Below are 25,467 nucleotides of genomic sequence, written 5' to 3' on the forward strand. Positions count from 1 at the left end.
GAGATCTCCCAGATGCTGCTAGCTCCCCCGGAATTCTCCCATCTGGGGCTCCGATGGAGCCGTGGTGCATACAGCCTATGTTTCTCAGCATGATGCATACACTCCTTAATAATCACCTAACAAAATTCAACCTTTTTTTTTTTTTTTAAACCTTCTTTTATATGCATGGTTTCATTCTAAGCCTCCAGACAATTCGAGAGACCTGTACCAAAAATTTACAGTTACACTACCCTGGATAAGGTTACATACTGAGAACATGTAAAATTTTAACCACTGCACCTTGTAAAAGGGTGCAATCGTGTACAATAAACAGCACAACATTTCACAGACCAAATTTTGGAATCCATTCGTTCTCCAGAACCGGCTAACCTTTCAGCTCTTACCAGAAAGTATTGCGGCATGAACAAAATCCTCGCATAGAGAGACTCCTCCCGAGAGGGCATCTCTGAGTGCCCCCATCACATCAAAAGCTTCCTGTAAATCGGTGGCTGTCGTCATGTCCTCAAGCCAGGAGAGCAGGTCCTCGGAGAATCTCAACATTTCCTTCATGTTCACCATTCTCTCATTCATGATAATCTCCCACCTTTCCAGACCACTCGTGGTTGTGCTGTCGCCTTCCGCTGGCTCACTGGAGATAGCTGTGCTTCGCTTACTGAGTTTAAAGAACTGCTGCAGCTGCTCGATCAAGCCGGTATATATAAGCATTGGCTGGACAATTGAGAATAGTTTCTTACTATCGTTCAAATCCATCGAGGAACCTTCATCAGATCTTTTAACCCTGGAAGCTGAATCAGAGAACCTAAGAGTGGAACGGCCATGTTTGTGCTGCATATAGGCATAGTACATTCCCCTCTGTAAGAAAGCACGACGATGCTGCAACCAATCCTCATATGACTCAGACAGCAGGGAGTTAACCATCATAAACTGGACTGTCTCATCCGAGGGTCCAGAAGAAGAGCGAGATCCAGAAAGAGGGGGTGAAGATCTGGAAAGATCCGAGGTAGAGGAGACATTAGATAGATATGCAGCAACTGATTTAGCCATTGCTTGTCTCTGTTGATTGGGGCTTCCTTGGTCTACTAGGTAGGAGGCCATCTGGATCATAAATGGAAGAAAGCGCGAGTTGCTTTCCTTGCCTCCACCTTTGCAGTCTTTGTTGAATGCGGCACCAGTTGCAAATCGAGCCAACATCTGAAAAATGTAGTAACACAATCAGAAAGGGACAACAGATTTTATACAAATCAAATTACGATCAATGCCACTTGTATGCTGACTGAAAAGCTTGTCAAGAGGTAGCACTTAAAGTAAGCACCATGGCATCATTGCAAGGATAATTACCAAGATCTCCCTACTATAACCAATCTGGAAGAAATCAAGTTCCAAATCCAGGGTCTTTAAGACTTCCCAAACTTATTCCTGTTGTTTCCTTTTTCCTTCGATTTGTGGACCATTTGAAGTAAGGTTTTCAATTTGGTGTGTCCCAGACCAGTTCTGGTCTATGACCGGACCCGTGATCTGGCCTATCTGACACACGGTAGGCCAGAATATGGTCTGGTACCACTCTGCCACCATACTGACAGAGAGGAGAGTAAAAAGGAAGAGGAAGAAGGAAGTAAAAGGAAGAGAAGATGCAACATGGATGCGATCAGCCACAGAGAGGAATGCTCATGAGTTGCAAGCCCTAGGCCATAGGGTGCTTAAAAGGGAAAAAGAAAAAAATAATTGTTTGTTTCTAAAAAAGACTGGACCGAACTGTCCGAAATAAGGCAGTTTGCAACCCACTAAGATGTCAGACTGGTATATACTGCCCGGTGCCTACTGGTCTGGGTGAAATGTAAATCTATGGTTTGAAGATCAGGATAGTTATTCCAAAGAATAAATCATTTTGTCCATAATCAATCTAAGCATCAGCGGTGTTTCAACCAAAGGAAATTTTAAGTGGTTAACATTTGCACCTCTGATGACCACATTCTAGATTAGACACTGCACATTAAATCTGAAAATAAGAAATTTTTCGTACCAGAACAATGTCGTACGTAAGCAGCCGTAGCCGACTACCATCTGCTCGTCCAAGGGCATTGAGGTTGTCCCAGTACTGATCGACACAACGGACATACTGTGCAAGAGGTACGGATGGTCCCCTGAGAGGGAAGATGCAATTACATAAGGTCTCATTGTTTCTCAATGTAGCACCTTCCCATTCTTTTTTGGGATTTTTAAGCGCAGCATCAGCACGTTTCGCCTCCTGATGGCACTGAAAATGGATGACATTAAAATGACTGACAGTCGTATATACATAGTCCCCACGTGCACTGGCTGAACTTGTTGCACCCAGGTTCACCCTCTTGCTGTAAGAATAGACACCCAGCATATCGTTAGGCCTCAGTGTATAGCCCTCCCGACATACCATGCAAGCCAGCCCATCCTCTTCTTCCACATCTTCTAATCCTTCAATCACCGGCTGGGAAACAACAATACGTTCAGCCCCATCCATCGCAAATTCTTGATGCATTCCCAGCGCCTAGAACAAATTAAGATAGCAGAAAAAGCGGATTAGTCACATTGTGTTAATTTGAAGTAGCTCATTTGAACTAAAGATCTGGGAAAGCAACAGCTGAACAGTATTAAACAAAAAGGATGGAAAAAGAATGATTTAACCTTAAGTAACTGTTCTCTTTTCCTCAGAGCTCGTCGACGCATTTCATCCCTAGTAGCATGTCTCAACTTGTGTATCTTTTCCCCTAAGAAGCCATCACCATGATTCTCTTTGTCAGCCAGTGTGTCCAACAAATTCTCAGCTCTTGCACCAATTTCATTTTCACCAGGAACGCCTTCCAAAGCATGCAATAGTGGTAGAATTCCTTCCTCATCAATGCAACTCTGTGTAGCCAAATGGCCCTTCGACAGGCCCCTCAGCATAGACAAGATCAACGGAATTGATGGCAATTTCAAACCAGATGCCCATTCTGCACTTGACCTGAACCCAGCCTGGCCGGCAACTGCAAAGCTTTCTCTTAGGTGCTTAACAGCAAGGCCAATAATTCCCTTGTCAAGTATAATGTCCTTTATCCTCTCGCCACAGGAACTCGTCTTAAGTGACTCCGACACCCGCACAAAGTTTTCTAAGGCAGATCTTTGCTTAGCTGCTTGATGAGCCAAACTCTCATCCTTTGGATTATCCTGGTATTGTTTTTGCAAATGATCGAAATCACTCCAGTTTTGCAAGTAAGGGTCAAAATGTTGGATTAGAGCTTCCATAGCAGCTGGTTCCCCATAGGTCAAGTATGGCAAGATCCTTGCCACCATTTCATCATTCCGCTGCTGCTTGGTTGATTTTTTGGTGCCCAAAGGATGGCATAATCTTTCCAGAAACATGAGAATGATTTTCTTGGCTTGCTCACCAGCACCACTCTTTTCATTAGTAACAGTAAATACACTTTGGTTAATGCCAATGTCACTCTCATTAGCTTCCATTGTCAAGCTCTCTACAATCAGAAGGATGCCTTCAGCTGGCTCAAAGGCATCAACAGAGAACGCACGTCTTGCTGTCTCGAGCAGCAAACCTAGAGCCCCTAATTGTAATAAGGCTCGCCGATTCTCTCTTATCTTGCAGCAATACATGAGAAGGTTGAGTGTCAAGCCTAACTCTTCTTGATTTGATTTCAACTCATCGTCACGCAATCGCTGCAGAAAAAATTCAAAAATATAAGGCGGCAATAATGATCTGAGGTGATATACAGAAACAAATGAACATGTATCACAATCAACATGGACTATTGCCAATATAACTACTAAACCAACAAAAACTACTAGGGGCTAATATAGTAGAGAATATAATGAAGCAATCCAACAAAATACTAATGGCTTCAAAGCACTTTGCTTCTCACTGGTGTACACAAAATGGATGTTAGATTCCCCCCAGTGAGTTTATCTAAAGCAACAACAAGATCTATGTATCCATCCAGTTGTCGACCTTGCATAGTCTTTTTTTTCCTGTTTAAGGTTACCAGTCATACTATTTAAACAACAGCTACCTGGATCATGCTTAGAATAATCTCAAGACCTCCGCATTCCCGGACAGCTCCTGCTATCGCAAACTCAACTTCAGGATCTTGTGATTCTTCCCTTTCCTCTTCCAGTTCTTTGATCATTGGTTCAGTAGCTTCACCATCTAGTCCCTGGAAAACAAGAAATGTTTTAATAATGATCAAAATTTGCAATACATATGAACACATCTATATATCAATAGCCAGACTAACGTTAAAGAGCTAAAGCAACATACTTATAGTAGTCACAACAAAAGTATTATAACCAACCTGCAGCCTGTATGTAACTGTCATTGGAGGACAATCTCTTGTTGATGCTAATCCAGCAGAAGATGGTGCAACTGTACTTGACAATGAATTCTGCGTTTGGTTGTAATATTTTTTCCACACCTGCTCATACACTTGAGAGATGCTTAAATCAAGAGAAATTATATTACCAGCAACCAGTAATTCCATGCCATAATCGTCTTCTAATAAACTTAATAAGTCCAGCTGGTGACAGATTTTATTTTTGACATCTCGCATGAGTGGACCAATCTCAGTACTGGAATAAGGATTCTTTGTCATAGACCCCCTGATGAACTCTTCTTGAGTGTGAGCTTTGTTGAGAATCAGAAGATACACAGGCTCTGGCTTTGATGGACATATCATATTGCAGAGTTGCTCCAATATAAACTGCATAATAAAGTTAACTAATAAGAAAATCTTGCTTTATAAATTACTGGATAGATTGCATTTTGAACTTCATAATAGAACTATTCATTTAAAGGGTTTATTATTCAGATAAAATTTGGTCTTCAAGGTTTTATTATACTTTAACAGGGTAATTATCGGCACCATGGTAAGGCTGCTCATTTACTACCCAAGCAATAGAAATAGCCTCTGCTATTTCTATAGAGTATATAAGAGAACATATAGATAGTGTGATACCAGCAAAGTCCGACACTTCCGTTCCCTTCCATGATTCTGTAGACCTGATATACAAGCGCGTATGAACTTCCATTTGTTTTCAGTGCTCTCTAGCAGAAGACCATCTAGAAGCTCTCTCAGGAGGCGATTACAGTCACTAATTAGTTTTGTCTTTTGCACTATCAGACCTCGTATGACAAAAAGAGCTTCCAGCATTTCAGATACCAACTCATCTTGCATAAATCTGCCATCAACAATAAGATCATCTATAAATCGAAAACAAATTGGTAACAAACAATTAAGACTAAAAGTAAGAATCATACATACCTTACTCGAATATTTGGTACCTCAAGAAACTTGGCAAGAAGCTCAACAAGCTTATGAAGTATGAATCCCTGTGATACATCAATGCTTAAGCTCCTTTCCTGAGACTCAATATTATGGACTTCCCGAGTTATTAATCTGCATTCGGTAGTCAGGCATCCCTTCACGGTTAAGTATAGGCGTGCAGCCTCAGAATCAATCATCTTAAAGAAGAGTTCAAAATATTCTGCAGCACTTTCACCAACAGAGAGAGTAGCCGGAAGCAATGACATGAGTAGATTTAATAACTGGAAACTTCTAGAGGAATTTTGAGGGCACAGTAAACTAACAAGGGTGCACACTTCAGACCTTATAGACTGTGAACAAGCACTTAGAATCAACTCTGAGACCCAAGATCCCAGAGCAAATGAAGAGATGTCACTTCTAGTTGCTCCTCTACAAGCACGGCGTTTCCATTTAAGAGCATATTTTAGAGCCAGATAATCATTTTTCTGTGGATCCTGGCGAATTCTCTGTGCGGTACTTTTGAATGTCTGTGATACCTTGTACTGTCTCCTGACAAAATCAAGATATGATGCACCCCTTTCCCACTCTGAGTAGCTCAACAATGGTATATCCTGACCCTTTCGGCCACCATCCCAATGTTTTTCCATGAATTCCGATGGTTTACTAGCAGTAGGAAGGCTGTTTGGAGATGCAGATGGCTTTGCACTATGGTCATTCTTTGATTGCAAAATACTAGATTTTCCTGTCCCTTGTTCTTTATCTGCAGCATCAGATCTGGGTGGAGTACATGCCTGCGAAATTATCCTCAAGCAAGGAAGGATTATGTGCTCTGAAATGGCTGGATGTTTTGCACCCAATTTGATGGAAGAGAATAAAAGCTGGAAAGCAACACGAAGTCTTGCTTCCCAGAACTCATCTACAAGAGCACAGGTCTCAGAAAGAAGCAGTAGTTCTTCACGTGTGGCCAGTGCAACATCAATGGAACGGTGGTGTTCCAAACAATAAATCACTTTGTTCTTTATCAAAGTGTTCAACTCAGAGACTGCATCTGCATCACCTTCAGACAAAGCACAAAGAACAGTCCTAGCCTGAACACGAGCTGTTTTAGGGCCCTGATGAATGTTGTTTTCGAACAACTCTGATAAGATGCCAGCAGCAACAAGTTGCTTTTTGCATTTTGCATTCTTTGACAGTACTTGCAATAACTCCAGACACTGAGTAACAAATGTAATTGCACAGCCATAACAATTATTGGGTGATCTTGGAACTGCAAATCTTGATGAATCCATGGCATCATCAGAATTCTTCTGTTGTAGATATGTCATCACTACCCGTCGAAGTCCCTGCAAAGTCTGGACGCTTTTACTGACAGAATCAAAAGCTGCTTTGCATTTCTCACCATACAAAACACCTAGAAGGGCAATTTTCCGATTTACTTTACATGATGGTCCAGGCAAAGACACCATCATTTGTTGGACACTATCCTTCTGCTGTGAATCAAGTTCATTTTCACCTATGCTCGATACCAGTTTAAGCAGAGGCTTCTTGAACCCCAAAAGCTGCTGGTATCGCCTATGGGCATTCTCCGATTCTGACTCAATAGCTGCCAATCCTTTTCTCATGTCCTCATCGTTTTCCATGTTGTCAAATGAAAAACTAGGCTTTGCCATGAAATTGAACTCAAAACGGCCATATTTACTGTATCCACACTCATTGCAAAGAAAAGAATCCAAATTTTCATAATTAATATTCCGGCATTGTCTGCACTGATATGCATTTTCATGGCAATTGCTACAGATTCCATGCTTATCAGTTACGGCCCGGCTACACCTGGGGCATTGCAATGACTCAAGGGAAGAAGCTTGCAGATTTTCATAAAAGGAATCCAACTCGATCATGAAATTGCAAGCAGTAATTGGAATGGGAAATTCAACTTTTAATTCTGTTTGGTTAAAAGCAAGATGGCAGCTTTTTGCGCGCTTCCACAGAGACCAATTATTCTTCAGTTCTGACAGATCAGATACAGGTCTGTTGTTGTAGTACAAGTTCAGAATTTTAACCGACTTTGACTTACGAGAATCATGAACATTCATTGTAACTGACTGAATCGTATAGCTTCCAGTGCATTTCACTATTATGCGGTTGTCAGTAAACTTTGACTCAGATTTCAAGCTTTCAAGCTTCATCCTGCTGTATGGCACCTCTGGACAGCTACAGGTTACACATGGCTCACTTTCGAGATAGTAACCATCAAATTCTACCAAGCTACTTAGAGTGCTATAGATCCGAGAATTTGGATGGTTTGCCAAAAGCTCATTTTGAGATTGAAGAGTCTCAAATATGCAACTTATGACATCAGATGTCAAGCATCGGTTCACAAGTTCAGTCTCATACTGCTTGATGCTGCTATCAGGCATTTTTCCCAGCAGCCATGCCATTAGTTCAGTGTACTCCAAAATGTTCTGGCCATATAAAGGCAATTGTTTTAATTTCTCTAAAAGGGCGGTTAGCAATCCCTCCTGAAATGATTGTTTACCATGATGCCAAAGTCCATATAGCACATTCTTAGCTTCATGACGAACACTTGATGAATTCCATTCCAGTAGGAAGGAATCAATAAATTTCCTCAGAAGATGACCATCCTTGGTACTGAAGATTTCAACAGCTTGTTCCATGTCTAGACAAGTCTTTTCAGAACCATTTTCTGCTGTATCCTCACCTTTTCTCTTCTTTTTTGAATCTGAAGATTGCAATCGAGTAGATGAAGCTGATGCATCTGCCCCTGTTCTCTGTAAACCATGGCCCATATCCTTTCCAGTGTAAAAGGCCAAGTTCAAAAGCTTAAGAGTTTGGATAACAGATTCTTCACCAAAGTTAAATACTCGATTCAACAGAAAGGGAAGAAGTTCCAAGTGTTTTGAACAGTACTTCTGCCAATTCTTGGGTCTTGCTGCAGCCACTTCAGACATAGCAGACAAGCACTTGACAAGCTTAACATTTCTCTCATATGGAACTGGATTTTCAAAACCATCAGATTTATTAATTAGTTTATGCAACCTCTTCACTTCATTTGAGAACTGCCATGAATCTCTTATGTTATAATATTGAGTTTTGCTGCCACATAAATGAAGTAATAGCCTTCTAGCATATCTTCGGACAAATGTTGTATGTGGATTACTGATATAGCTGCAGAGGACATCCTGAAACCCATCCAGCTTCAAGTCCTTGCCAGCATTTGTCTTGTATGTTTTCTCCTTTTCTGCCGACTTCTCTTGCTTTTCTGGACGTACTAAACTATACACCAGCCTAAAAGTGTTCTCAAGCAACAACTTGTGGTAGTCCATGAACATATCAGTGCAGTGGGATTTAGCATAAGAATCTGAAAAGAAAGGAGTGAAATTTCCAGCAGGTAGCTCTCTCCGGATAGTCAAAAGAGAACCACAACCAGAACCAGCTGATAGACCACTTTCAATATTTACTGATGATGACTTGAATATGTTAACAAGCTGCTGCAGTATGTCCATCAAATAATTCAAAAAAGACTGTTGTCGAAGAAATGAACAAGCTCGAATAAGTTGCATGGTAAATTCACTCCTCTCTGTATCATCATTCGAGGATGAAGCAGTAGAAGATGATAATGGCATCGGGACGACAAAACCTTTATCTTGTAAATCTGCATTACCACTTGGTTTCGACTGAGAACTGTCACTCCCAGGCTGGTGCCAATTCCGAAGCATCAGAGTAAAGAACATGAAGACAAGGATGGCAACCTCACCAAAAGAAGAACGTGTTTTAGCTGCAAATGGTTTGTTGAGGTTAATCTCGTCAAGTAACCATTTCACAAAATTTTCCAAGTCTAAGTTTTCAGGTTTAGAACTATCCATAAAAGGCCCACCTACTGCAGATGATAGTCTATAAAAAAGCTGCATAACAGGAATAGCTCGAAAACCAGATGTTGTCTCCATCCAACCCTTGAGCTCTACAATCAAGTGACGAAGTAGCAGAGAGTTCAAAGCACGCTGCGTCGCAGAAATAGAAACTATTGTGTGGTCAGACAAAGAGCCAGCAAAGTCTCCACTCTCATTGGTGTCCAATACATGAATCGATGAAGATGGGTTCTGCGTGCTTATCTCAGTTGCAACCGGTGTCAAGCTTGCATCACTCAACTCATCCATTGAGAAATGAATTTCATTACCATCACCGGCAATAGAGTCAATATCAATGGGTATAGCTGACATTGGGTGGTCTCGAGAATGTGGTGGAGGGAGCTGATCTGCATCTAGAACTTCATAGCATGCTTCACACAAATCAAAATCTGGGCAAACATTGCAATGCCATCTGCGCCTAAGTATAGGAACAGTTGAACAACCATCACAACAATATTGTACCGATGATATAGTAGAATCTTCTTCGATCATAACTTGGGCATTCCCACTTGCCGTATTCACATCTGAAGAGACCTTTGTTGTAACAGGATTTTCTGCAGGATCATCAGAAGCTAACATTGTCTGCTTTGGAAAAGGAACTTGAAGCAACCGAGATGATATAGCCAAACTGAATCAGCAAATAAACAATAGAATTAGTCAACAATTCATAATTACTCCAAGCAATCAACTAAAATATCAATCAACCTATATTCAAACAGAACCTGCTCGATGTCTGGACAGCCTCATAAGGTGCAAAAAGAAGTTTCTTGAGTAATCCAACAGCAGGTGCAACAGAGTGAGTTTGATTTCCTTGCAAAGCCAGGCATTCAGCATAGCTGTATATAAGTTCCACTGAAGGAATTATGATGCTGTTTATCGTATGTGTTTCTGGCCGTTCCAAGTCCAGAATTGCCCACAGAACTTGAATCAATCCATCAACCACCTCTGAACCTATATAAACAACATCGATAATAACATCCACAACAAAATTGCAACTTATGACAACCAAATGCTATGCCCACAGACCTATTATTTATTCATTGGGGTGGGAGACAACAATGGCAAAGCACATGAATTAACAAAACTCCACACACTTAAATCACCTTGTTGGGGTCAGATCGATTCACGGCACAGGATTAATATGGATGACATATTTTGAGCCCAAATACATCTACAACCATTTTTATGCTCCTTGATATATGGTGGTATTTTAGTTCAAGATCAACTTGGAGAACTTGAGTAACAACAATTAAAGATTCATTACAAATTAACCATCCACATGTTATCAAGTGAAACAGAATATGAACTGCAGAACACACACTGCAGTTTAATAAGCACATATGCACACTCCTACATGCTTCTCTATCAACTGAACCAAGAGCTATTTACAATTGTTTCTCAAAAAGATATTCCAAACACATGCATGCCTATACTTTTTTGCCAATAAAATTTCAGAAAGGAGATTATGTAGAGTGCATTCTTTCACATTACATCTTTAAGCATTTACCAGTAATAGAGTATGTTATGAAAGTACCATGAGTCTCAAGGAATATAGCCATGTTGGATCTTCGATGTAGTGCAATTTTTGACACTGCATGCATCTGTGAAGTAAACTCTTTGATCACCCAAGCAGCTGCAGGACCTCCTACACCTATTCTTGATATAAGAGTAGGGAAAGATCTCACTGCTCCCAGGAGGCGCATAGTGTCTTTCACCTGAGAAAATCATCATATTAGACCAGGAAATAAAGAATGAGATAAACATACATATTTAAGAATATGGCAGTTACCTGATAGTAAATTTCCTTCTTCGGAAACACAGCCTGAAGAATACAGCATGCTGCAGACTGTAACAATGGTTCTCGGTCACTCTGAAATATGGTTTCCAGTAAAATCCTGCATTTAAGCTTACTAAGCTCAACATCTGCATCCTCAGTCTCAGTAGATTTCTGTGACCTGAAAAAAGAATAAATTTTTGACAGAAGTTTGATAGCATCAGCCAAAACTTGTTCCTGAATAGGAGCGGATTGTGATGTCCGCCGTTTTTTCCCAGCCCCTGAAGCACCGGAAGCACCACCAACATCATGCACTTCCATATCCAGCACAGCATCCATTTTTTCTTTCCAACCAAATTCATCCTTAGCTCGACCATAAACTTCCAAAGAATCTATTCTAGGCATGGTTGAACCATCAAAAGTTCTACCAACAGTGATTGTGAACTCTTCATCAGCGAGAAGGGATTCAGCAACTGTGAAAGGAATGTCGTACCAGGACCGCATGCCCTCATCAAGCTTAATTATTCTTTGGAAAATTGTTACCTCAGAAGGAATATGACTTGCTGATGTATTACCAACTTGTACACGACAGCCTACCATAACAATATCAGGATTTGAATTCGATACAGTCACCTGTAAAAGACATATATATAAGGCAGAAACTTTAAGCACTAATCAAGGACAAAAGGAAGCAAAACAAATTCAGTGTTGCATGGAAGAAAAATTACTTCTGACAAATTATTAATTGACATTGTGAGAATGTGCAGTTCTAGAAAATAATAATAAGCCTAAGAAACATCCAATGCCACCTTATCAATGATACCAAAAGTAAGCATGTATTTGTGATCTAATAAAAAAACTGATAGTACTCTTTGCTGGCTATGCATAGGACATGATCCTGGAGGTAGATGCCACAACTAACAAAAACAAAAAGTTCAATCACACCATGTGTTTTGACCAATAATAAGCAATGATAGCCCTAATTATTAAATTTAGAATCATCATACCTTAAATCCTGCAGAACTCGGGCTCTCCAAAAATCCATCATCTGATGCCAGTCTTTGCCTAATACCTTCAGAATCACCATTTTTGATAGCATCACTGTTAAATTTCACATCTCCTGTGATGCACATAGTCTTCTCAAAAAAATCAAGAGGAAAATCTGGGTTCACACCAGCATAAGCTTTGTTGTTAAGGATGCTGGATCCCAGCTTTTTTGTTTGTTCTGAACTCACGTTGGCTACTGTATCAACTCCTGTGGGCACATGAGAGTAAATCTGAAGGCTGCCATCATCTTGTAAAACAAGACAATGAGTTTTATCTTTTGACAAAGGCTTATAGGCAGAAACACCGACCAAAGGCAAAGATAAGCCAGCACCATATTTCATGTTCTGTGCAAACATTTCATTGGGACCCAAAGATACTGCTAATGCACCATTTGATTTATGACTTGACAGACAAACAAAAAGTCCACTACCAGCAAATAATTCTTTCCAGTGATGCAGCCCAGCGGGCCTAACTTTACTCTCTTGATCATTTTCAAAAACATGTGATAACTCAGTTAGACTAGTTGCATTAGAGTCCAATCTTCCCATCAAGGTAGTGCCATCTTGGTAGGACAAGAATAGCAATCTGTAAGTCGAAGAGAAATGCAATGAGAGACCTTTTACCTGAATTTCCTTGTCCTGAACCCTTATAATGTCTGTCAACATTTTTGCCCCAACATCACCCTCCATCGACACTTCTAGTCTAAATAAGTGGCCAGCTTCTGACAAAACAAGCAGAAATGCTTTACCCATGGAGGCTGGGACAAGTGTAGCATCCACAATCACATCATTAGAAAGTGTGAAGTAGTGCTTGGGACTTATGTTATCTTGTGATAGGTCATATATCTTCACAAACATGTTTGTGACTACCATTAGCTGAACCTGAGAACCAGGAACCCAATCCACTCGACGAATATAAGCACCTTGTAAAGCAAGTTCTATGGCAAGCCGATCAGTAACCTCACCACGAGGATTTACAGTAAGCACTTGGCAGTCCTCAAATCCAGCTACAGCCAGATAAGTATCAGCTATAGGATTGAAAATCAAATGAACTATTTCAAAACGAACTATGTTCTTAGATAGTGACTTCAGATTTGTCTTGTCTGCAATTACAGGTGCAACTGTAGGCTGTCCAATTAGTTGTCCAACATCATATATGACCACTCTATCTCCTTCTCCAGCAGCAAGCCTACCTCGGGTGCTGACACTAAATAGTGACTTCGTAAGGGAACCAGAAGCTAGATGTGCTTTGAGCTCCCTGGAGTTTGGATAATCTGCCTTTGTCTTAAGCTCTAGAGACCCACTTTTGTAAGCCTTCTTCAGATGAAAAAGATCAATATTATAAGACAGCACCTTACTATCACCAAGAATTACCTTCTTATCTTTTGAAAGGTTTAATTCTCTCCGGCTGGTTACAGTAGGAAGAAGTTTATCGCATAATTCAAGAAGCCTACCTTCTACATCAAGTCTACCAAGTAGTACAGGTAATTCATCTAGCACATTTTTGGAAACTGACAACATAAAGGAATTATCAGTATCCACAAAAACATCATCATCCAAATCAGAATCACTATCTGCTCCCTGATCACCATCTGCAGGATAAGGCAACAATGCCTGGAGATTACTAACACTATGAGGTGGTACATTGTTGTCTCCAGTGAATTTCCGTGGCTTCAAACACTGGCAACTGCTTCCCCTGACACCGCCTGCACCACAATCACAGAAAAACCGACTCGATCGAGAATAGACAACACGATGGCCACGGTGACACACTTTCGCACATATCGAACAACAGCCCTTGGAAACAGTTAGATCACAAGTATAACAAAAGTACCAATGTTGTTCCATGAAGTTACTACCACTGGAAGTGAATGTGCATACTTTGGAGGCCAAAGCTCTTTCACTATTATTGTCCTCTTCCTCATCCTTGTCTATACTGCCAAATTCACCATCTGATGTGCCATCATCATCATCTTCATCTGCCGAAGTTGCATCACAGTCAATTGATGCAGTACTATTTTCTTGATTGGTAGGAAGAACCAAATTCTCTGAATTTTTTCTTGAATTCACTGTCTTTGAAGCTACAGATCCAGGACCAAGAGTACTGCTCGAGCACCGTTTTGATGAAAGCTTATCTGTGTTACTTTTGTCGGATCCAGAGTCCCCCAATAGAGCATTGATGAAGCCAAAGAGGAACTTTAATCCATGAAGTAAGCCCTCTTCACCCACCAATTTCTCCATTAACATGATGGTCTTCTCAAAGAGTTGATTCATTAAGGAGGGTTCAGCATTCGAAAGCTGAATTACAAAGTTGAAGTAAGCTTTACCAATCTGAACATCAAAAAACATAAATGCTTTATCAAGTGGGATAAGAAGAGCTTCAACAAGTCGACCATAAAGTTCCCTAGCCAATATTTCACATGGCTGAGATACAAGACGTATAAGAAAGTTCATAGTTGACTCTCTGAGTATAGAGGAACTTCCTTTTGCAATCATACAACCAGCAGTAGATTCTGTCAGCATTCCTAGGAGCCTTTTCTCTAACCAATGTGACAGGTTTAACAAGTCCATGTCAATCAATTTCTTCCGGATTTGCTGTTTGAGACTAGAGCAAAGCCCACAAGACAAAAGATCAATAAATAGGTTCAAAACCTTCAAATTAACTGTCTCAGTGTGACAGTTATCCAATGAATTGATGAGAACCAACAAATTGCTATGCTGCTGATTGAAGAGATCCTTAGCTTTTACAGGGACATCTTCATCAGAGCCCAAGTAAAAGTCAAAGAGTTGTTTCTTGGAGTTGTCTCTTCTGATACCATCAATAAAATCAACAAAAATGTCAATGAGCATTTCTTGCAGTCCACTGCCCAACACCTCTCTGGAATTAATGCTTGCCAGAAAACCTTCCAACTGCTTCAGAACAAATAAATCTTGATAGCCTAGAAATTCCTTCTGACCAATTAGACTATCACAAATAGAATCACATTTTTCATGGATGCACTGGAATATTCTATCAGATTTTACGGCCATTATTGTCTCCAGAAGCTGACAAATAATCTCAGAACCTATTTGAACTCTTCCTCCTGTATCTTTGACTTTGAGATACTCATCCAAAAAGCATATGATCTCTTTTATAGTAAGAACACAAGAAAGAATAGCACCATCAGAATAATCTGAATTTGATGGAAAACCATGCAGTAAGCACCTCATAATATTACCCTTTATGCTTCCAGTGTCTACTTCCTCTGCAATTTCATCCAGTTTTGCCAAGAGTCCATATATAGATTCCAAGTGCAAAAGACTGCAACCACTCTTCTCCAAAAGAATATCATGCTTGGATTTCTCAAAACAAGAGTGTTTAGCTAATAAAAGTGGAGAGAACACATCTTCAGAAAAATGTTTATGATCAAGGGTGCATATGATAGCTCTATCAAGAATTTGCAAGTACATCTTTAGAATAGATGCCAGTGCATTTATAAGCCATGCAGCTTTGCTGCCTTGAAAAATTTGAAGAATTATGCTTTCCCCAATATAAGATAACCCACTTGATCCAGAGTGATGAATTGATAGACGATCATCTCTACAAGCTACATTTCCCATGGAATAACTCATAAGACCAGCATTAAGAAGAGAAAGCACAAGAGAAATCCATGCACCTTTCCTGAGAAAATCCCAATTTTGCAATGATGAAACATCTAGTAACTGCTCAGAGCATATCTGATCAAGAATATCACAGATGATCTCCGAAAAATCAACATCCTTCCAAATATCAGCACTTTCATTCACCAAAATGAGACCAAAGTTCAAGAAGGACTTAACATCTAATATGTTAAGATCCTTCCAATTGTGCCCTTGAAGCCATGTATTACTTGGACCCAGTAATTTTGTTGAGACTGCACCCCAGCAGAGTGAAAAGATATACCGTTCAAGTATCAACTGGTCTACTGATTCCACCTTCTTACCACTCCAAAAATTAAGAATCCATGAAAATTTAGAAATCAACTCAGTCCAGTTCAAGCCTAACAGCTGTTGGGTGGTCTCATCTCTATAGTATGCAGCAGGAAGGTTGGCAACATCAATCAGCTGAGGCAGCAACGAGCTGACTGTTGGAACCCCATTAATGGAATTACCAAGCAGACTCTCCACAGTAGTTGATGCCCAAGTCGAGAGGTGGTTACTTGGTGAATTGGAATGGCATGCCTTTGATGGGATTTCCCTCATCCTAGATCTCAACCTGAATAGCAACCACGACGGGCAAGTAGATGGATACAATATTATGTGGCACAATATTAAAAGGAGCCTCGAAACTATTAAACCCCACCAAGATAAATGCTTTACACTGCAACCCGATGGAGGTGAATCTACTTTTCTGAGTGAACTAAAAAGAAAACTTGCCAGAGAAGCTTTTTCAGAATCATTTGACAGATGGAAAGCCATCAATACAATTTCCAAGTGGAAAGCAGATGGTAAACTCCCAAGGATATCACTGGACTCGGGGCATTTGCAGCAGACATCCCTTGCCTTCTGTAAAATGAAATTAACATATCCCTCGTAGATCTTCTTTATTATATGACCATGATCCAAATCCTCCCGCAGAATAAGAGCATGAGCTAACAGAGTAAGGCTATGTTGACCATAGACATAGTTACCATCTTCAACCTTCAGAACTTGGTCAACTAGGTGTTCCTTAAGAGGACCTGATAAAGCATGACAAACTACAAGATTTTGCAGAAGTTCAAAGCATATTCCACTTACATATGGTACATTCAAATGAGAACCCAACACGGGCGAGTTTTCATTCCTTCCATCAGACAAATATGAGTAGCAATCTAGTAGTGAAAGTAGCTGATCTATATGATTTTTATCAACCTTTCTGCACGCATCCTCAAACACTGAGCAACACCATTCTGGAGAAAAAATACACACTTTCATAAAGCTCAACAACTCAGATACTGCTTGTAAAGACAGATCAGAATTGACTGTACTGGTAACTGCAGCTGTTGGTTGATCATGACCATCTGCTGAACCAACAGGCTTGGTAGGTTCAGAGAAGAGGTTCCCAAAGATGGCTTCTTCTTCATGAGTAGTTACAATTTCCAAATCTGAAGCAACAACTGGCTTTGTGGAACTCAAACATGATTTTTCAATGAGAGTTGATTTTACGCCTTCAGAATGGAGGAAAGACATAAGATGCACTAAGTTATCCATCCATTTTTCTGACTGTGGAAATATTATGTTCAAAAGTTCCTCAAACGTATGCCTTCTAAGCAAAAGAATCTTCTCATCACGAACATGGCATGAAGGACCACTAGCCTCAGATTCACATGAATGGTCAGTGAAACCTACATCCAAATTTATCTTCAAGTCATGAGTTGGAGATGCCCAGCTCTTAGCATCGTTGAGGAATTTCAACAGACAAAGAACAACTTGTGGAGAGTAAACTAGTGGTGGGCTTGGAGAAGAGCTTGATCTATCATACCTCCAGACTTCAGAGCCCAAAATGCCCATCATGGAAGCAATCATACATGCTTGGATATTGCGAAAGATGCTACTGTCATAGAAGACAATTTTACCAAACTGAAGAAACTCTTCAAACATCTCCAACAGAAGGCCCCCATATTTGCTCTCTTTATAACCCAAATTGCCATTGAGAAAATCAAACTTTAATTTGAACAAGGTTGGTAGTTTGTCAGCATATCTTGTGACAGAATGCAACAAATCAACATCACATGCACCATAAGGAACCTCCTTGACAAGATCCCAAAGAAACTTCAATATTCGTCGACTAAAAGACAGTCTCAAGGTAAAATTCATATCGTTCTTCTGTTCACACAAGGAAAGTGGTGGATCTAGCAGCCTTTTACATAGCATAAGGAGGCGAGGCAAACATTTCGAGTCAATGACAGCTGAGTGCAATGCTACAGATATATTCCTGTTTGAAGTTTGTGGGTCTACTGATACAGTAAACTGAGTAGCAACAGATTCTAGTTGGACAGACTCCGAAGATAAAGTTACCATGATATTCTCCACTAGTTGTCTGTCCTTCAAGCAATCAAAATCTTATACAAAAAAATAAACTCCACTCAGATGTCAGAACAGAACAATGGACAACAGACAAATAAATGAATGTGATGGCAAGTTGCACATGAGAGAGTCAATACCTTGCTGATGGCATATAGGCTGGATGTCGTAGTCCACAGTACATGGTCTGAATGGGATAACTGATATCTGCTCAAGATAAGTGCTTAATAGACCATGATGTTGAATATCATATTCTGTAGAAATTCTGCCACCCAACATTAACTCCAACAACAAGGCAAAGCCATCCTACAAAGTGAAAAAAAGCAGAATCAAGTATCTGGGCAACAACACAGATTTACTAGAATAAGATTTATACATAATTATTGTGAAGGTTACCATATAACCAGACAAGTTAAAATACGGGAAGTCCAACATCATACAGCAACAGAGTCCAGACTTCTATAGCAACTAAAATAAGATAACTACGATTTTAACATTATGCTGTTGCAGGTTGGAGATCAAACACATAACCATTTAAATTCTTAGTTAATCTTTCCCGTAAGTTTCAATTATTGTCAAGTGCCTAATACTCCTTGCCGCAGCAGGGTGCTCTGTCCAGCCATGTCAGTCAAGCGAAGTGATGAGCCAACATTTTTATCTGGGCTTAGACCCTGGCAGTAATAATGTGCTTGTATAAAATTGTATTACAAAACAAGTTCTAAGTCTTAGTCTGACACCTATGGAGGAACCAGTACATGTGGTATGCCATGTACCAGTCAGGTGAAGAGGTAAGGAGGAGGGGAGGAGGAGAGGAGGATGACAGAGGATGAGGCTGAAAGGAGGCTTAGGCCTGTTGTCTCTTAGTTTTATAGGCACCATAATTCCCATCAAACAATTTCGTCTTAAATTTCATATCATGCATTGCGCTGGACATGCAAAATACTAAACTGAGATCATGGTCCACATAACATATGCTTCTTTGACTACAAGACTTACTTGTATAACATGTCACATAACATGTGAGTAACATTGGATTCATCGGACAAATCACTTCCGCTCGTTTATGAGTCAAAAGCCAGCCACCAAATTGTTCATAATAAATGACCAAGCCCATGCAACAATTAGAACAGGTGATAGGCTCAAAGAAGTCATAGACCAGTTCATTCCCGTTTAGCTCTTCAACTAAGCTAGGGATCCATTGGTCTTTCTCTTTCTCAAAGATTGTTCTCTTTTTTTTTTTTTCCAACTACCTTCTTATTATTGTTCCTTTCCTTCCATATTAAAAAAAATGACAAATTAACTAAAAATAGGTAGGTAACTACCATTAATGAAGGAGAGTATTCCAACAAGCTCGCTGAAATGGCGAATCACCATTAAGTATTCCTTATCTTAAATCAATAAGAGCCTGACATGTCACTACTCTACAGATATCTACAACAAAAATTGTCTCTTATTAGCAAGGTATGGATATTTATGTTACAGAACAAAGCAATTGCTATGTACTGAATCAAATGCAGAAGACTGTACAACAAACTAAAAAAGATACATTATTCACTTGCAATCATAAGTCTTATTTACAGGAAATTTTGAGTTTCCTAAAGCCCTTTAGCCACGTAAAGTTCACGATCATAACATAATTTCTTTGCTAGCTTCTTTCTTGAGAAATATTAGGTCAACTTAGAAGATCTTGAGGAGGATGAGCTGACAACCACATATCCTACTCTATTTAACCTCCTTGACTAACTCTAAGATAGTCAAACCAATGCAAAGAGAAATATATGAACAGTCGCCTAATATGAGGTTCTTTGACTCATATAACTGAGCTTGAGCAGGGATGTCTCTTTCCATAGGCATCCAAAAACTCATCTACAGAGTGAGGTCACCATATGGAGAGTGACCGGCCATGATTCTCTCTCCAAGTTCCCAAACTAGTATTGGTCCTCCTCAAAAAGAAGAAAGAAAAACACACACACACAAAGTAAAGACAGTACACTCCCAATGGAAAGTGAGCTTAAAAAACACACATGCAATGAAAAAAGAAAATGTAGTATACTCCTAACGCAAGCTGTGACACTCTGATCATGCAAGAGGTCATGCCGCAGATGGTACAAATATTTAAAGGTTCAATGCCTTGCCCATGGATCCAAGTAATAACCGTACTGTACTGATCCAACCAATTATTGATATGCAATAACTTACAATGGCACACTGACACTCAAATCACTATTTTATTGTTGTATTCATCTATGTACCGAGAACCATCATACTCCATCCATTGGAGAGGAGACCAGGGACCTGTAAGGGTCGATATTCAAGATCCTATTTCTTGGTGTCATTTGGACCCAATTGTGTTATAACTTATACGAGTTAAAAACAACCACACATCCACTAGGGACCCAAACTACGGCCACTGGGAGGCTGAGGCTGAGGTGAGAAACAACTTGGTACCAAAGGTTGAGTATCCTACTTTGCTGACTGACCTGGAGCCTTCACCAGCTATGAGCGGGCCTTGATCTCCACATTAAACTAGCCCGTGTGTGTGTGTGTGTGTATATATATATATATATATATATATATATATATATATATATATATATATATATATATATATATATATATATATATATATATATATATATATATGAGCAAAATAAGCTATTTGCTCACTAGGAGCAATATAACTCTTAACCCTACATACACCTATGTGAATGTGTAAATATTTATAGTATAGTTTTATACACGGATGCAAGCCGCTAGCACCCCATATCAGCAGCTCAAAAGCATAGAGTAACTTGAGACATGAAATCAAACACATCAAAAAGACAGGCACGAGGAAAAAAACAACAACAACAAAAGAAATCAAACCCAAAGCTCAAAGAGAGGCCAAATCCAAACACGTCTAGTCTTGCCAAATGTCCAGACGCTAAATGAATGGAGCAGTATGACTTAAAAAGCACCTCCAAGCTTAGATCATCGCCATCATACTGCGATCTCTCCAAATAACTGATGCCCAGCTCCAATGACCTCGCCACGATCGCCGACGCTACCGATCTCACCTGCTCAACTGTACAAGGAAACCCCCAAGCGAACGATGATTTCCAAACCAATTGAAAAATAGATCACACAGAACAGAAGCAACAAAGCAGAGAGAGGAAGGGTGAATGAACAAGAAGAACAACGGCGGACCTGACGTGCCGAGCAGAGCCGAGACGATCAGCCTGGCGACAGCAAGGACGGCCGCGATCTGATCGGGCGTCCAACTCTGGAACCCCAAGCGACCGCCTCCGGAGTCGGCGATTCCGGCATCGAGGACGGCGAGGAACCTCTCGAGACCTGGCTTGGCCAACTCGGACCGGAGCCTGTGGGCGAGATCCTTGGGGCCGGCTCCCCCCTCCTGGAAGATCTCAAGCAAGCTCGACATCTCCGCCATGGCGATCGATTAGTTCATCGAAACCCTACCAAGAAAGAGACTAGAGAGTGAGATCGAGAGAGATCTCGCCCTAGGGTTTAAGAGGGGAAACGATCAGCGACGAGAAAAAGAACTACAAAGAAACGTAGAAAGAAGAAAGAATGGAGAGAAATGGACGAATCGCTACTAGCAACAACGCCGGTCTTTATACAATTATCGGATTTACGTCGGTTTGAGATTTGTATTCTCTTTTATTAATCGAGCCGATGGATCCACGGAATCATCTGGACCGTTATCAGCCCCGATCGGACGGTGGATGTCAGCTGTACCTACGTCTCATTTCAACAAGGGGGGGGGAAAGGTTGCGGCGAGAAAGGGCTTTGATGCTTTTGGGTTTGCTTATTCCCCAAGTCTATCTTTTCCTATCGTTCTTCTCCCTTTGGGATGGGATTGGGGCTCTCTTTTCCTTGTCCTCTTCTCACCGCCTTTTTCTTTCTGGGATTTCCCATTAGCAACAACTGTGTTGGAATGATAATAATGTTAAACCAAAGATTTAGGAGCACTTACTTGGCTGAGGTATCATTAGGCAGCTGAGTCACTATTTTGAAATGAGCTGCTCCCGGTGTCTGTCATCGAATGTATTCTATTAGCTGGATTAAATAATACGATGGCGTATATATCAATTTAATCAGACGATTAGGAAAAGAAGAAGAAAAATTAAGAGGCTGCATATGTAATGAGTCGAATTAATGATGGTCGAAGCAGAATAGAGGAGTATATAGGACGTACAACGCATAATAAATAGCAAATAGGTAGTTATTTAGCAACCACGTACCCTGCTCGTATAAATTCATCACATATTATTAGGTAAAAGTACCGTTTGAGTCAAACCCGATATGATTCAAACTCAGACCGTAAAAATATCCTAGAGGGTTCTAAGATGAAAGTATCGAGCTCCGAAGGCGTTACCTGTACTAAGATCGAAGTTGAAAAAGGTTTCCTAATCTGATTCCTACGATGTTCAAGTTAATTAACGAGATCTTTATACTTTGTGTTATTTTTCTTTGGAAGAGAGCCCCCTAACATAGTATCGGAAATTAACCTTTATACTTGGCCTCGAAAGGGACAACCTATAATCGCTTCAATATTCCTATTTTGGCATTTTATCCATGTGGACGGTAGGGGAGAGACCGCGTCAAACAGCTTGTCTTGGACTTTTGTCCTTGCAAGCAAACCGACAAAAGGTGATTTAGACCTTTTCCTTCTATATGGCACTTATTTGTCGGATGATGGTTAGTCATTAATATATTCCTATTATTTGTCCCTCCCAAAATATGCTTCAGGTCTCTTATTAGAAAGGTCTAAAGTGTGACGTTTAGTTCATCTAATAGGTCCATTGTAATATGTCCCTTTATGACAACGAAAGACACACATTGTACTATGCCCTACAAGCCAATCACACGAGTGATAACATGTGTGATACGCTGTATAATCTCTTTTCGTTAACATTAATAACAATATTTTTTCACTTTATATTATGTGATGAATATATATTGTGTTGTCCTTCTGTGCAATTGGAATTGAATCATGATGAGATCATGATAATAAGATCAATTCATTTTTAAACACATATCCCAAATGTTCCTAATCATAGATTATTCGAGAGGGACATCGAGATAACCGAACATATCAGTGTACTATATGCTCATACATATGATAGAGGCATATGGGGACACTAGGAATGTAATGCAGGTGCTCATTGAGTAATGAGTTTATCGAATAATCTGCTTACGGAATATTGGATAGTTAATGATATCTCATCGTCAAACAACGATTTTGTAGTCTCAATTGTATATCTGGTCCCTATACTCGAGATACCAAGGATGTATTGTTTGAGTACTATATTCTTTGATACCAAATTGATAGGTCGGAAGTTTCAAATATAGTACAAATGGTCATTATGAATGACAACCAACCTTATAAAGATAATTTGGTGTCATTAGAGGATCATCCACTCTTGATATCTTGAAAGAGATATCTTATGTATTCTCACTCAGGGAAATTCCTGGCCAGGGTCAATCGGATTGAGAGAATCTGATAAGAGCGAGACTCGGAATGAGAGAAAATGAGTTCTTTGGGAGAATCTGATAAAAGTGAGACTCAAATTGATTTTATATGGGCTTGACAGTACCATGCTCGGTATATGATCTGGATTAGATTCTCATGTACCATTTTGGGATTATGGCATAATGGCCTAGTACATCTATAGTCGATGAATTGAGTGAATTATTATGAGAATAATAATTCACTGAGTCAAAAGGAAGTCTAACACGTGTTAACTCACAGCTAGCTCGGTATTGGACATAAAAGGTCACACGCATATTGTGGACAATGCAAGAAATAGAGGATTGTATATAGGATATCCAATAAGCCCCTTTTTTAATGGATTCATCGAGTGAGACCCAATCGAGCTTATAGTGGTTATTAGATGGGGATTAAATATTCATTAAGCCAATGATTATTAGATGGGGATCCAATACCCATTAAGACAGATCCTTTATGGTTAGCAACAAGAGCTCTCTATAAATAGGAGTTGGGGCTTCATGAGTCATAGGCTAGACCCTACAACCGTTAGTCACCTATCTGTTAGTCACAGGTGCCCTACAAGCTAATCACATGAGTGATGATACATATGACATGACATATAATCTTTTTGCTTATTATTGTTATGATATTTCTTAGCTTGTTGTATATATATATATATATATATATATATATATATATATATATATATATATATATATATATATATATATATATATATATATATATATATATATTGTGATGCTCATGGGTCTGTGTAATGGGAATCGGATCGTGAACATAGAATATCACTTTCTAGAAGTATGTCCCCAAAGACTCCTGAAGAAATGATAGACATGGATAAGATATTCGATGCCTCAGTGGTAGGATCTATCATGTTTGGAATGCTATGTACAAGGTCTAATATAGTATATGCTTTAAGTGTTACGAGTAAATATCAAGCGGATCTAAGTTTGGAACACTGAAAGGCAATAAAATGTATCCTTAAGTACTTGAAAAGGACTAAAGATCTTTTACTAATGTATGGAGGAAGCGGCATCAGAATTGAGGGCTACATGAACTCAAGTTTCTAGTCTGATGTTGATGATAGTAAATCTAACTCAGGATATATGTTTACCCTAAATGGAGGAGTAGTATGTTGAAAGATTTTTAGCAAGATACTATTGCTGACTCAACCACAAAGGCAGAATACATTGCTACGATAGAAGCAGCAAATGAGAGAGTCTGGATGAAAAAGTTCTTCATAAATCTGAAAGTTAGAAGTCCAAGTGTTTTGAGGAGGTTCCACCTAATCAAAGAGATCATGGCCCATGGAGATGTAGTTATGGAAAAAGTTTCATCCGAAGATAAGATCACAAATCCACTAATAAAGTCATTGTCTCATATTACCTTTGAGTATCACACGGGTCTAATGGGGATCAGACACATAGGTGATTAATTTGTTCGTACACCTACTTATTTAGACCCTTTAAGATAAATCTAGCACCTCCCCCTTCTGAGGTGCCATAACTATCCGTGAACAAAGTTCATGCTATGGGGGTGTGATTATCGACCTCAACCTTAGGTGAGGGAGTTAGCTTTGAGATAAAATCAATCAACACCTGAGCCTTTATGGTAATCCTTAACATGTATCACATGTCGAACTTGTCCAACTTAACTAACAATCTCAACGGTCTCCTCGAGACATCAAATCGAGAAAGAACCTGCCTAAGTGGTTGGTTAGTAATCACCTGTATTACATGCGCAAGGAAATATAAACATAGCTTTATTATTGCTAGTATTAGCGTAAATGTCAGCCTCTCAGGGGGGAGGGGGGCGCGGGGTATCATTCCTCAGGTCCACTTAAGACATGACTAGTATAATAAATAGACTTTTGGATTCTCGAATTGTCTCATACTAACAC

General features: G+C 39.8%; 1 protein-coding gene across 1 annotated transcript; it reads right to left on the reverse strand.

Annotated features, from left to right (window-relative positions):
* Positions 1 to 117: 117 nt before the first annotated feature.
* On the reverse strand, positions 118 to 21,636 carry LOC103993721 (auxin transport protein BIG). The gene is made up of 14 exons (XM_009413895.3): positions 21,239 to 21,636; positions 21,010 to 21,116; positions 18,193 to 18,358; positions 11,993 to 18,090; positions 11,001 to 11,618; positions 10,746 to 10,926; positions 9,934 to 10,162; positions 5,283 to 9,839; positions 4,977 to 5,199; positions 4,317 to 4,721; positions 4,035 to 4,178; positions 2,659 to 3,684; positions 2,021 to 2,521; positions 118 to 1,191 (listed from the first exon to the last, which is right to left on the reverse strand). The coding sequence occupies exons 1-14, from the start codon at positions 21,480 to 21,482 to the stop codon at positions 373 to 375; spliced, it is 15,318 nt and encodes a 5,105-aa protein (XP_009412170.2). The 5' UTR covers positions 21,483 to 21,636; the 3' UTR covers positions 118 to 372.
* Positions 21,637 to 25,467: the final 3,831 nt, after the last annotated feature.

The sequence above is a fragment of the Musa acuminata genome, chromosome BXJ1-1 (assembly GCF_036884655.1).
Source record: "Musa acuminata AAA Group cultivar baxijiao chromosome BXJ1-1, Cavendish_Baxijiao_AAA, whole genome shotgun sequence".
Lineage (NCBI taxonomy): Eukaryota > Viridiplantae > Streptophyta > Magnoliopsida > Zingiberales > Musaceae > Musa > Musa acuminata.